At 61.2% G+C, this 13671-nt stretch overlaps 1 protein-coding gene across 8 annotated transcripts in view; it reads right to left on the reverse strand.

The window, feature by feature from the left end:
* Positions 1-13671, reverse strand: part of CTBP2 (C-terminal binding protein 2) — a 159503-nt gene that overhangs the window by 1584 nt on the left and 144248 nt on the right. For all 8 annotated transcript variants that reach the window (XM_053207100.1, XM_027063345.2, XM_053207101.1 and 5 more), the window contains 7 exons: positions 11008-11162; positions 10663-10807; positions 7128-7334; positions 3701-3915; positions 3102-3232; positions 2413-2540; positions 1539-1656 (listed from right to left, as the gene is read on the reverse strand). In XM_053207100.1, the coding sequence (XP_053063075.1) occupies positions 1539-1656; positions 2413-2540; positions 3102-3232; positions 3701-3915; positions 7128-7334; positions 10663-10807; positions 11008-11162 (1099 nt within the window). The remainder of the gene's footprint in view (positions 1-1538; positions 1657-2412; positions 2541-3101; positions 3233-3700; positions 3916-7127; positions 7335-10662; positions 10808-11007; positions 11163-13671) is intronic.

A 13671-nucleotide genomic window follows, 5' to 3' on the forward strand; every position in this document is an offset into this window, starting at 1 on the left:
GCAATGAAGTCTGTTTAGTTCAATCTGGAAGCTTCCTGTCGCACAACAGGACCAGCCCGTACTACATTTGGGAAATACTTTGCACAAAAAAGACACATCGATGCTTTTAATGAGTTGCCAACAGGCAGTATGAAGTCCTCTTTGATAGTTAAGTGTGGCCTCCTAGGCGAGCTAGCTCCGTGCTGTCGTGGCCTGGACACAGCGGCAGGGGGAGAGGGGAGCTGGTGGTGGGCCATCTGACATCGCGGGCACACAAGTCGCTGTGTGTGCAAGGACACGTGGCATTAAGCCGCCTACAGAACATACGGTTCTTAGGCAAATGTGAGTCAGTGTATTTAAACATCCCTAGGATGAAACATACTTAGGGGGCAGGTGCTTTAGAATTCCAAGACTCCTCCTCAAAGGTATCAAGCCCTTTATTCCTGGCTCCCCGCCTGTAGCCTGTCACAACTGTTTAGCGCTCAAAAATCCCGGACTCGGGTGAATAGGATCCTGTGAGCGACAGCCCCTCAAGCAGAAGTATTCCGAGGGGCCACGGGGTCTTGGTCTGTCAAAAGTAAGAATTAACGCTGTGGCCTCTAAAGGACAACAGTGCGGAGCGGGAACCAGGGTCCGGCACTGATGGGGAAGCCAGGAGACCGTGAAGAAAGCAGCATAACTTCCCCCGAGTCCGGGCCTGCATGTGTGGGTCCCACTACACGAGCTGTGTTTCTATGTCCCCGGCCCCGGTGGTTAGAGCGGTGGTTTGCAACAGGGGATGTTAGGCAACAGCTAGAGCCATTTCCGGTTATTCCGGTTGGAAGTGCGAGGCACTGGTGGAGGGCAGGGCCTCCGCTGCACGCCCCACGATGCACGGGACGGGTTCCCAGGAGAGAATGATCTGGCCTGGTATGTGAATATTGCCAGGGATGGGGCAACTGTGCGTTCCAGTAAACAAGACAAAGACTTCCTTCTGGAGTGCTCAAGGCTGCGGCTCCTTTATGAAGCAGGAACAGTGATTCTGTGAGCCCAGCACGGCGGGGAAAAGAGAGCCAGGGGAAATGACCACCAGTGAAATTCTGCTCCCTTCTAAGGGGCTGTGGCTCGTGTCCCCGGGGCAGATGCCCCTGCACCGCCTCCATCACACATGCCCCGGGCCAAGCTTTCTCGTCACCGAGAACCCGTGCGTTGCGGGCACTCTCCCCAGTCGAAAGCACCAGGCTCTGGGCCAGAGGATTCAAACCAGAAAGAGTCACCAACATGCCCTTTCACTTGAAAATCTGTCCGGTACCTTTTCACCTAGAAGCCCTCTGGTTTTGCAGTGGCCTGGAATGCAGGGGGGGTTCTTGCAGTGATCAGACCCACTCCTCCTTTTATAAATAGGAGCCCGGACTCGAGGCTGCATCCGAGAGTTGTGTTTGCTCCATAGAAATTGGGCATCGGAACGAAGGACTGTAGAGATCATGCCGGGAGCACTCAGGTCGGGTAGCTGATGCCACTCTCCTCCCATCTCCCCTGAGCGGCACACCAGCCTCGGCCAATGCCATCCCGCTCCTCACCTGTATGTGGCGCCGTTGAGCTCCGGATGAATGGCTTGCTGATCTATTACTGACCAGGGAGCTGTTGTGACAAAGAATTCCTTGTTCACACAGTTTCTTAAGCTTTCGGGGATGCGACCTGGAACACGATGATTAAAATGAATCCTATGTGTTTAAAAAAATTTTTTTTTTTAATGTTTATTTTTGAGAGAGACAGACAGAATGCGAGTGGGTTGGGGCAGAGAGAGAGGGAGACACAGAACCCGAATCAGGCTCCAGGGCTCCGAGCTGTCAGCACAGAGCCTGACGCAGGGCTCGAACCCACAAGTCGTGAGATCATGACCTGAGCCAAAGTTGGGTGCTCAGCCGACTGAGCCACTCAGGCATCCCAGAATCCTATGTGTTTTGTAAGGAGTGAGTTAAATATTCTACTTCGTAGCTGGTACTGGTGAGAACCACCTACAATGTGTGAACTGACGGTAGTCTGACTGTAAAGTGTCTTTATAATAAGAGGGCCGACCCTTCGAGTTTCAGAAAATGTGCCGTGTTCCGGGGCCCATACACCAAACTTGTCACCCCAGACATCAGCCAGAGCACAAAGGAGCTCGGGGTCCCTCCGCAGTTCGCACGCTTATGATGGCCAACGAGAGAGGAAATCGGTTTTGTCTGAAATTCAGTTCAGGGCTCGAATAAACTGCCTCAATTCGTTCAAAATGGAATCAACTCGATCCCTAAACTCTCTCTGCCCGTCGCAAACCTCCGTCACCCCTCCCGTGTGTGTGTGTGTGTGTGTGTGTGTGTGTGTGTGTGTGTGTGTGTTACCGGTACCAGGAGCACCTGAACCGCGGGGCTCATGCCAGGTGCCGGCTGCAAGGGGTGCAGAGGGAGGGCTCACCTGTGATGGCCCGGCGGATCTCGGTGGCGGCTGCCTCCCGCATCTCCAGTGAGGCTTGCTCACTATACCAAGCTGTGTGGGGCGTACAAATGAGATTCGGTGCATCTTTCAAGGGACCCTGAGCAAAGCTGGACAAATGTACAAAAACGCAGCAAATGAGAAAACGTGAATATCAACCCCTATCCTATTCGTCAAAAGGGAGCTCCCGCCCGGGTGGAGGATGGGCTCTTTGGCGTGTGCAGAGGAACGTTTGGTAGTATGTCTCCTAAAGGCTGGGAGTTTAAGAATGTATCAAGACTCTTATAAGGGGTGTCAGGAGTAATCAGGGACTCAGAACGGAGGAGGAACCATCTACGCAGGGCTGGCCAGCCGGTCTCTAAGAATCAATGGCCCAGGGGACAGAGGAAGCCTTGGCCGACCAACACACCATTCTTCTTCCTTTCAGACGCCTTCTGCCTCCCCCCGGGGGCCCACTGGCCCTCCCACGCTCGCTTCAAGTACAGCATAGCCCTCAGGACAGAGGCCGGAGAATGTCTCTCCTTTCCTGCTCAAGGAGCTGCTTCTCTGGGAAAGTGCCCCAAGTTCACGGTGGGGGCGGGGGCAGCCAGATAAAGAAGTGGGCCCTGGGAGTTCCTGGCGTGAGGCCGGGAGCTGGGGTAACACGCGTGCCAGCAGCCCACCAGGCTCACCTGAAAGGCTCCGATTCGTGCACGTCGAGGGCTGCCCCTCGTATCCTGCCTTCCTTGAGGGCTTGCGCTAAGGCCTTCTCGTCCACCAGCCCGCCGCGGGCTGCGTTCACTAGGAAAGCTCCTTGCCTCATCTGTGGGAGGAAGGAAGAGCCGTTAGATGCCACCACGCCGGAAGGCACCTGTACTGCGGTTTCGAGACGCCAGCCACGGCCCAGATGAGTTCTGTCCACTTGGCTACTGAACGTGTGTGCAGCACTTGGGAGGAAGGCAGTATGGTGTCTCAGCGACAGCTGGAGGCAGCTGGGTCAGTTTCTGCCGATCCCGAGAGAGGGCCGGAGGGCAGGCCGGTTGGAGCTGTGACCGGTCCCCTGCCTGTCGCTGCCTGGAGGCCAAACCTCATTAAGGCAGGTCCCTGCTGGGTAGCTCCTGCCAGTCCCAGCTCCACCTGGCCCATCCTGCCGAGGGGCCTCACCTGGCTTCTCATTCACGTCTTAGGGGACTGTCTTCCTTTTTTGCCAGTGTGTCCACGGACCGTTTCCCGTCCCCCTTTTGGTTCTGATGGACGTTTCCGGGGGCTGAGGGGATCTAGGTCCCGTTACCTGCTTTATAGTAAAGTCATTGATGAGGTGGTGGTTATGTTCGTTGAGATTACAGTGCAAGGAGACACAGTCGCTCTGGTACAGTAAGTCCTGCAGGGTGTAGACCCTCTGTACGCCCAGGGACCGCTCTATCCCATCCTGCAAGTAGGGGTCATAAAATAGGACGCTGAATCCGAAGGCCTTGGCTCGAACAGCAACCGCCTGCCCCGTGCGACCTGTGCAGAGAGAGAGAGTCCGAGTGAGCGAGTGCACGGCGCTCCGGGTGCCAGGCCTTGCGTGGGCCCCAGCGTCGCTGCCCCCGCTATTTCTGGGGGCCGGAGCCGGCACCTGGACCCAGCCCTGTGCCCAACGCTTGGGGACGCTGCAGGCTTGCGCTGCTCAGCTTAGTGGGGCTGCAGGGGGTGGCCGGCTTCCTGGGTGAAGAGGAAAGGGCTTATTGCTTGCATTGGGGTAATTTTTTTTTTTTTTAACTTCCTATTACGCACATTTTAAACCCAGAAAGAGTGTTCTAGTGAACTCCACCTACCCCAGCCATCAACGATATCTCGAGGTCACGAATCACCCCTCCCCTCTGTTTCCGTGGGCACAGCAGGCTTCCTAACCCGGGCTTGCTTTCTCTAGACATCGAGGGCAGGAGCCGGGAACATTCTCTTGCCAATTAGCACTGGGTTTGCTCCCGGAAGGGGCAAAGCGATCGACACGAACCAGGGGAGAGCGGCCTGGACACCAACTGGCGAGGGGAACCGCTTTGACGGGGGGTGGGGGGTGGGGGTGGAGGCACGTCCCTGTCGGGCTAATTCTCAGGTGTGCGGGGGTGCCCCGACCCGCGGGGGAGGCCCCACGCCCCTAAGCAGGTCAGAACCCCGTACCACCTGCGGGGACACGGAGGCCTCCCTGACTCCCACGCGGCGGTCATTGGCACAAACCCCCCGAACCCCAGGGGCGGCGAGCGAATCCTGCTTCCCAGAGCGGTTTTCAGCTTGAAAACGCAGTGGTGTGAGGGACGCTTGCACGGGCTCGGGCGGGAAGTGTGCACAGTCCATCTTTATCTAAAACCACTGCTCAACTGTGCAGGGGAGGGGGGGAGGGAGGGACAAGGAAGGTGTCCCTTTCCAAACGAGGAAGCCCGCGTGGGGGCGACTTGGTGGCGGAGGTTTCAGGAGGTCATTCTGCAGGACGGCCGCAGGGTGATCGGCAGCTGGCCGTCCCTCCTGGCCCCCTCCTTCCACGTCCCTGCTTGGATGCGGCGAAGCACGAACCCCAGCCACACCCCCCCCCCAGGGGAGGCAGGTGACCTGAGGTGACACACTGGAGGCGGGTGTGGCAGTGGCCTACAAGACCCCCGATGCACCTGAAATACGGGACCACGGGCCCCCACGCAGGGCGGCTGGGGGCTCCCACCCAACAGTGAGGCCCCCACCCTTCCCCCACCTCACGGGCCCCCAGCCCCCAGCTTTACTTCCACGTCCTGACACACTTTGCTTCAGATGGGGTTTCCCGGCTGTGGCTCTGGGGGCCGGAGAGCAGCCCGCCCAGATTTCACCAGGGGCGCTGCTACCTGTGCGTGACTTCCCTGACCCTCACCTTTTCTGAGGCTTCTACCTAGGCCGTGAGGTGTCATGAAAGTCTCTACAAGACTGGAGGACTTCACTCCGTTCCTGACTTGGTCAAGACGGAGCCCTGCAGGAGGAAGGGCCAATGGCCTCGGCCTTCAGAAAGCATACAGATGTCGTCACCATTGGCTGGCTGGCCCTTCCAGTTTTTGTGCAACTTCCCAACTTGGTGGCTGTCCTCGAGCACCGTCCCACCGCCAGCCCGGGCTGGGGCCACGCTGGGGACCTGCCCGCCGCACGCTCCAGGTTCTGCTGCGGCTTCTCAGCCGAGCCCCGGGCAGGCGGAGGCTTTCGGCCCCCGAGGCAGCCGTGGCAGTCAGGCCGCCTACCTCTGCGCCCCCTCCCACCCCCTCCCAAAGCTGCAGTTCTGGAAGGCGGCAAGGAGACGTCACAATCAGAGTGCATGGAGAATGTGGCAGGTGCTGGATTATAGTCCGGGACACACGGGGCTCAAACCATGGGACTCGAGGTACTGAAAGGGTCTTCAAAGGATGGGCGGCCTTCGAAGGGCTCGGCCAAAGAAACGACCCCAGGAAGAGCTTGGGGCCCGTGGCTGCTACCACGGGGCTGGGCCGCTGCGGGGGTGAAGGATGTGTGACGGGGGCGCCTGGGGGGCTCCGTCGGTTGATCTGACTCTTGATTTTGGCTCAGGTCACGATCCCGTGGTTCGTGAGTTTGAGCTCTGCGTCGGGCTCTGTGCAGACAGTGCGGGGCCTGCTTGGGATTCTCTCTCTCCTTCTCTGCCCCTCCCCCACTTGCACATCCCTCTCTCTCTCTCTCTCTCAAAATAAATAAACAAACTTAGAAAAAACCCAGAAGAATGCCCAATGTTCTAAGTAAGAACCATGTCCAAGAGCCACTTGGCAGAACGGGAGGCCTCCGGGCACCAGCAGAGGGCGCCGCGGGCCTCACACTCCGCATGTGCGTCTCCTACGGTCCTTTGTAGGAAAGTACGCCAGCCTCCGTCGTACATAGTTTTAGAATTCTTGTGTGAGTGTGATCACCCCCGACACCTGGGTTCTTAGACCCTGGGAGTTAGAAAGATGTGCGCCCCCTGAAGAAACCCAGCTCCTCCTGCCTTGTTCAAGCTGGCACCCGGGCCGTCCCAGCAGTCCTGACCCTCGGTCTTCCGGAAGCAGAGCCCTGAGCTAAGGATAAGTGACGGTTTGGGGAGCCCTCTGGAAGCCAGCCCAGCACTTACTACCCGGGCCGTGCTTCTCATGCCTTCTTTGCGTCCTAAGAGGCAGCCCTGTGTATCGCTTCCTTCCCGATGTACAGACTGGGACACTGAGGCAGGGAGGTCAGTTAATCTCCTCAACCATGGAGTGGCCAAGTGGTGGGGAGGAGACTCAGCAAACACAAGCAAGCACCCCTGCCCCCCCGCCGTGCGCAGTGTGGGACCCACCCGAGCCCCTGGGTTGCTGACGCTGCATCATCGGGCTGCTTCCTGTCACAGCCCACCTGGTCCTTGATAACCTGCCCCAAATACGCCCCGGGCCACCGGCTGTCGCCAGGAAGACCTCTTCCTGCCCCCCGACCCCAGGTGAGCTTTCTAAGCTGGTGACCTGACCATGCCACCCGTGCCACCGTCTGGCTCCAGATCCTTCAGTGATGCCCTGCTGTCACCCCGGCCTGGTGCGCGGGGAACTTGTCCACTTGGCTCAGCCCCTCCTGCCACCCACCCAGCCACGGCAGACACGGCCGCCCAGACAGGGGAGCCCCCTCATCGGTCTCGCCCCCACCGGCCTCGGCTCCTCCAGCTCCCAGGGGACCGGCCACGGTGGGCGGGGACAGGGCTGGGCAGCGCCACATACCGAAGCCGATGAGGCCCAGCGTCTCCCCGCGGATGCGGGCTGCTCCCGAGGCGACCTCCCGGATCTGCTCGACGCTCTGGACCCGCGTGCCTTCCCGCAGCGCCTGGTACAGCCACGTGTTCCTCCGGTACAGGTTGAGGATGTGGCAGATGGTCGAGTCGGCCGTCTCTTCCACCGCCGCGGACGGGATGTTGCACACGGCGATCCCTGGGGAGGACAGGGCCGGGCCCGGTTCTGTGGGGAGGCTCCGGGACTCCGGGGCACCCGGCTGAGGGGCGGGGGCGGCAGGCAGAGCCGGCCTATCCGGCCGCAGACCGTGGCCCCAGGCAGGGCCGGGTCTCCGAGGCCTGCCTGTCGCCTCGGGGACGCTGACACCCCGGCTCTGACGCTCAGGGGCCTTCAGCCCCCAGGCTTGGCTCACCCCCAGGTCCCCTACCCGTCCCGCGTCCGGCCCCCCCTTTGCTTCTAGACCCCGTGTTTCTGGGAAGCAAGCAGTGGGCAGCTGGTGAGGGCGGGCCCACAGGCCCTGTGGCCGAGAGCCTGAAGGAACCACCCGAAGTCTTGGGCAGGAAGCGCTGGGAAACAGGACCCAGGACCATCCGTAATGAGCACCCCCATTCTAGCAGCTGTGTTTCCACCCCATGAGGGCTGCCCAGAGGTCCAGGGTCTCAGCGACGCCCTCAGGAAGACAGCTCAGAGGATGAAAGCACCCACGAGCACATCATTCTACCTGGCCCATCTGGTCACGGCCACCTGCCGGGGGACAAAGCGTCTGACATCCTGGCTGACCAACCTTCCCCAAGCTGGAGGTCAGTCGTCTTGTGGAACAGCCACGGTGTGGCCTACACTTCACTTGAAATAGCCGGGCCTAGAATTCGGGCAGCGCTGGAAGCCATGGTTTATCAGTCTGGACAGATGGAGGCAGATGCCAGGATTTGAGGGAACCTTCTGGCATTTGGGCTGGTTTTCATTCCTCTGAGGAACCTGAAGTGTTCCGGCCAAAGCCCAGCAGGACAAGAGCTGAGCGCGGACCCTCCACCCCCCTCCCCCGCCTGAGCCCCGAGAATGGCTGTACCCTGGGAGGGGATGTCCCAGAGAGGGGTCCCCAAGAGACAAAGGACTGTCCAGCCCTGAGGGCAACGGCACCTTCCTCCAAAAACTCTAAAGCCTCGCCCGCCCTCTAGAGGTGCCGCCTCTTTCTAAACCCTCGGCAGGTCGGTGGGCGTGGTCGAGTCAGGACAATTCTCCAAAGGCTTTTAGGACAAGCTTCTAACGCCCACAGGGCAGGAGTGGCAGCTGCCTGACCCCACGAGCTGAGCTGCTTTTTCAGTCCATGTTTTCACTCTCCACGGTCACCCCTCCAGAACCAGAGATAAAGGAGTTTGCTAGAAAGGCACACCAGGTGAGAGCCTGCGGGCTCCATGCCCTGGGGCCTCCAGCAACCTCCCACCTCCCCCAGTCCAGGCCCAGGCAGGTGCCACCTTTGTTTCCTGAGCATCGCCCTGCTCTCAACCCAGACCACCCATCTCAGGGCCTCCAGTGTGGCGGTCTGGTCCCCAGACGGCTCCGGTGTGCCCCGGAAGGGAGCGCCCGCCCAGCAATGCCGCACCGCAGGCCCGACCCAGGACAACCCGCAGCCACGGGCCATTCTGTCCTCACCTGCGGAAGGTCTGGGTACAGAATGATCTGGGAAGTGCAACCTGCAGACAGGACAGAGGCCCAGAGGCGTCCCGGGCAGCTCCCGCATCAGACCGCATCAGGATCAATGAAAACACCAGGGCCGACATCCTTTAATGTTGTTCAAAACCGCAGGCCCCTGGGAACACCACCTCCTGGGGCCAGTGCGGACGTGTGGCCGGGTGAGGTGAGCACCTCTGGTTTTAGGGAGATGAGGGTCCCCTCCAGGCCCTGCCCGGCTGCGTGGTGGCATTTGCCAAGGGGAGGGGTGGCAAGTTTTGCTCAGGAGAACTTCCTGTATCTCGCTGGAGAGAAGTGGCTGGTTCCCGTCGAGGAAACTCAACACGAACATTTACCTTGAACCCAGGAGGCTGTGGCTGCCAGGAGAGGTTGGGGGGGGGGGGGGGGCAGAAACGCTGAAGAAATGGGAAGGCGTGCACAGGTACGCGCATCTGAGGACCCCCCAGCCCATTAAACCACATTCTCCGTCGCTGTTTGAACTTGGGATTTCAGCTCTACCAAGAGCACAAAATGAGTCTGGAACGTGAGGTCACCCCTTCCAGAGGGGTGCTGAGAGGAGCGGGGACCCAGGAAAGCCAGCGTCATCTCCCAAGCCACCTGCCACCCCGCCCCCACTTCCAGGAGGGGGCAGGGCAAGGAGGCAGGTGTTGGGGAGTGAGGGGCCTGCTCCTCTCGGGTTCACCTGCGGGGCAACCCCACCTGCCACACGCACGTTCCCAGAGCACCTGGAACCACTACATAGCGGCACGGCAGGCTCAGCACCAGACAGGCTCCGCCATGGCCAGGCTCCCTCTCCCCAGCTCACCCTGTGGCTCAGGTATCAGGTGCTCCCCCAGTTCAGGGGAGGGAGCTAACCATTCAGAGAAACCCGGGACCTTCACTCAGAAGTCCGGGCTTGGACCTTGGGAGAGGAGGCTGGGGCCCGCTGGGGTTCCCAGGGCTGAAAAGGCAGCAGGTGGGCACCTGAGCCGAAGCCAGGGCTGCGGGACGCCTGCTGCACGTGCCGGCACGTCCCTGGGGCCCAGGGTGCTCAGAGGGCGCTGCGAGGCGGACTTGGGTGGGGGTGGGGAGGAAGACGGACCCCTGGCCCGTAGACGGCCCACCAGGGCCTCAGCACAGCCAAGGGCTGGGGAACTGGAAGGGCCTGGGTTCCTACATTAGCAGCCTCGTGGCCTCAGGGCACCCTACTCCTCACCAGGCACAGCACCGGCCCTCGCACCCAGGAGCAGATCCGGCGTATTTCAAACACACAGCAAGGACAGTGACCAGGGAGCTCATGTAGAGGGACCTTGGAGCCTCCCAAAGAGAGCAGGACAGCCCGGGGATGCTTACTATCAATGCTCTGCAAACACCCGACGCATACGGAGTCCACACCAGGTGCTGGGACAGGGAGGCCACAGTGCCACAGGCCTACCCCGGGGCGCCCACCTCCCGCCTCTGCCCTTCTGTGGTAACCCCCAGCGACAGGGCTGGACAGGAGGTGCCGGCATCTGTGTGGACAGCAGCCTCTGGGAGGAGGAGGGTGGGGGGGCTCCGTGCCAGGACCGGAGGAGACCTATGGCCCCCCACTCCCCAAGGCCTGAGCCGCGCTCCCGGCATTGGTATTTCAGGATGATGGGTCCGCGCTGGCCAACACGGACCTGTGGCCACACACACACACACACACACACACACACACACACGGTCCCCTCTGCAGGGAAGGGCTCCCAGTTCGTCTGGCTTCAGGTCCCTCACTTGTGAAGGCTGAGGCGAGCACAGGCACCAGGCGGGGCCGCCTGGCAAGGTCACCTCCCTGCGGCCAGAGCGGCAGGCGTGCAACCCAGCCCCGGGCACTCACCGAGCTCACCGGCAGCCTTGATGTCAACGTTGTCGTAGCCGCTGCCTATCCGCACGATCACCCTCAGGGCCTTGAACTTCTCCAGGTCCTCCCTGGTGAGGGTGATGGTGTGGTACATCATGGCGCCAACAGCTTCATTTAATACCTGTGACGGGGGAAGCAGAACGCAGGCTGGAGCCTCGCCCCGTGTCCCCCATCGCCCTCGAGCCCGCAGCCGAGGATTTCAGCAGGGAAACGACCGGCTGAGTGGCCCGTGGTTGTACCGGGACTCTGCTGGTGACAACGGGGGGGGGGGGGGGGGGTTAGGGTTAGGGTTGGCCTGGGGGGGGGATGGGGGGCGCCCACCTTCTCGTGGATCTCCTGAGTGGACTGTGCGTCACAGAAGGCCACGGTGGCCAGGTCCTTCAGGATGGGCATCTCCACGGTGCAGTCTCTCCCATCGAGCAGCGCCACCAGGGGGCGGGGGTGCAGGGGGCCGTTCATGATCTGGGGGCGGATGCCTGTGAGGACGGCAGGGTGATGCGGCAGGTGGGCAGGGTGGCCTGTCCTCCACTGGTGGCTCTGCTCCGCCCCCACTCACACCTGTCGGCTCCACCCCTACCCACCTCCATCAGGCGCGGGGGGACCCCACAGCTCCCTCCCTACTCCCTGGGCCCCCGGGGTTCAAAGACCGCGGACTACTTGGGAGTCGCTGGGGAAGATTCCGGGATGAGCCAAGGAGACCCAGAGAGAACATGTGTCCGCCGGGTCTGTCCGGGTGGGGGTCCGAGGGGGACCCAGTCTCGGTGAGCCATCTCCCATGCTGTGCACATGAACCACCGTGGTTCCTAATTCCACCGCCACGTGGAATCAGGCCAACGAGACACAACTGCCCCCTGCACCTGCCGGGGCCCGTAGTGGGGGGGAGGGGGGGCCCTCCCCTCTGCTTCCCTGCCCCCACCTGCCCCCACTGTCCTTCCAAACAAGAGGGGACATGTCATGGCTCCTGAGGAAATCCCTGGTAGAAACAGGCACCCTGGGCTCAGCTCATGACCCCTCTTCACCTGGGCCAGGTGGCGGGAGTCGTGCATGAGGGCACACAGCTCTCTGGGGACTCGGGAGAGCAGAGAATTTCTCCGAGGACAGCAAAGCGAGCAGCCCCTCCTCGGCCGGGTACCAGCATGTCAGAGAGGTCACGTGTCCTGCTGCCGTCAGACCAGGGACACCTGTCCCCACAGCTTGGGGGGTGGGGGCCAGGAGGCAGACGGGGCCAGTTCTCCCTACACGCTGCTGAAGTGCGGACTGTCCCCCTGCTCCAGGCCGACCAGCTGGCCCAACGGGGCAGAGCGACACCCCCAACCCAATCGAGAGAGGAGCGGAAGCCTGAGGTAGGCGCCCGAGGCTGCGTGTGAGCCCTGGCACGTCCTCCCCGGTGATGCGGGAGCAGCATTTTCTCCAACAAAACCATTCCCTTCAAATCCACGTGCTGGCAAGTCTTGGACCTCGTGCCCTCCCGCCCCGCCACCCCCACCCCCCTGCGGAACCCCGGGACCCAGACGGCCAAGGTGGAATGACTCCCGCTTTCTTGACACATCACGTGTGGACTGTCACAGGCTACAAGTAAAAAGGAGAAAGCTTCCCGCACATCTTCTGCTTTCAGATGTCAGGACAGGCTTGGACAGTGACCGGCACGTCAAGGCCGGGCTCAGTCTGTCTCGTTTCCTTCTTGCACAGAATGTACTTGTGCCGGCTCACGGGGCCTGCTGGGCATGGCTGGGCTCCTGGAGCCCCTGCCAGGAGCATGTGACGTTCCGGCCCTGGTGGCCTTTGTGTGACCACGGGGCATGGGGTGAAGGCTCCGGCAGAGGCTTGCACAGGCTGCGCTCAGCTGCGTGGTCTCCTGAAAGGTTCCTCTCCTGCCAGCCCTGCAAAGGCCGCTGGGGGTGCCAGTCGGGGCCCCAGACACGCGAAGCCCCTGCATGGCCAGAGAGGGCTCATCGCGCAATGCGACATGCTTATGTAAGAAGCTGAAAGCGAAATCCCCACCTGGAGCCGTGTCCACGTTCCCACCAGCACGTGGAGGTGGGGAGGGTGTCCCCGTGGTGCCCACATGACCGCTGCAGTGGCCTCTCTGCCCCAGGAGAGCACTCCCACGCCACAGCTGCGGCCTCCTGGGACAATCACCTCATTGAACGAGGAGCAGAGAAAAGGCTTTTGTCCTGGCCTCAGAAGGGGCCAGGGCGCAGGATTCCTCTGGGCAGCGCTTTCTCCATCCTGGGCCGGGATGCACCCAGTGATCCAGTCCCTCCCAGTCTGCGAGTGCCAACAGCACTCCTGCCTAACCCACGCGGCTCCCCCGCGCAGGGCAGTCAAGTGAATCGAGCCCAACAGCCTCGGTACCAGGCAGGAAAACAGGGACTCCCCCACCCCACGACTTCATCAGACCTTACCCCGCATGGCAGGTGGGGATCAGGGTGCCGAGGCGGTTTGTGGGCAGGGAGGGGTTGGTGAGCCCTCTGCTGGCGTTCTTCTTGGCTCAACTGGCACGTAAGCCCCACAAGAGGTCAAGAGGAGTGTGTGCAAATGGGAAGAAGGATTCCCCAGAGACCAAGGGTGCCATCTTGAGACAAGCCCCCCAAGACCCTGCCCTTTACCCCAACTCTGCAGAAGGAAGTGATGGACAGTAATTCACACGGTGGCCTACACCCTCTCATTTCATCCCGGAGATGGCAGCACCGTCCCCTTTAACAGATGAGAACACTGAGGCACAGAGTGGAAAGCGGCCCCTGGAAAGGGGGCGGGGGGGCTCGACGTGCTCACTAAAAAGCTCTTACCTCTGCCTGTCCTTTTGGCCAACGAAAGGGTGAGATTTTGACCCGCCCTTCTTCCACCAGATTCTTCTGCCCCTCCCCCTACCTGCTACCAATCCCAGGGGCGGACTCCCATGGACTGGGGGTCTTCCACTGTGTGGGCAGATTGGCCCACCTGTCCCAAGCTGGCCCCCCTACAGGGTGCAGAACACCCTGACTT

The sequence above is a fragment of the Acinonyx jubatus genome, chromosome D2 (assembly GCF_027475565.1).
Source record: "Acinonyx jubatus isolate Ajub_Pintada_27869175 chromosome D2, VMU_Ajub_asm_v1.0, whole genome shotgun sequence".
Taxonomy (NCBI): Eukaryota; Metazoa; Chordata; class Mammalia; order Carnivora; family Felidae; genus Acinonyx; species Acinonyx jubatus.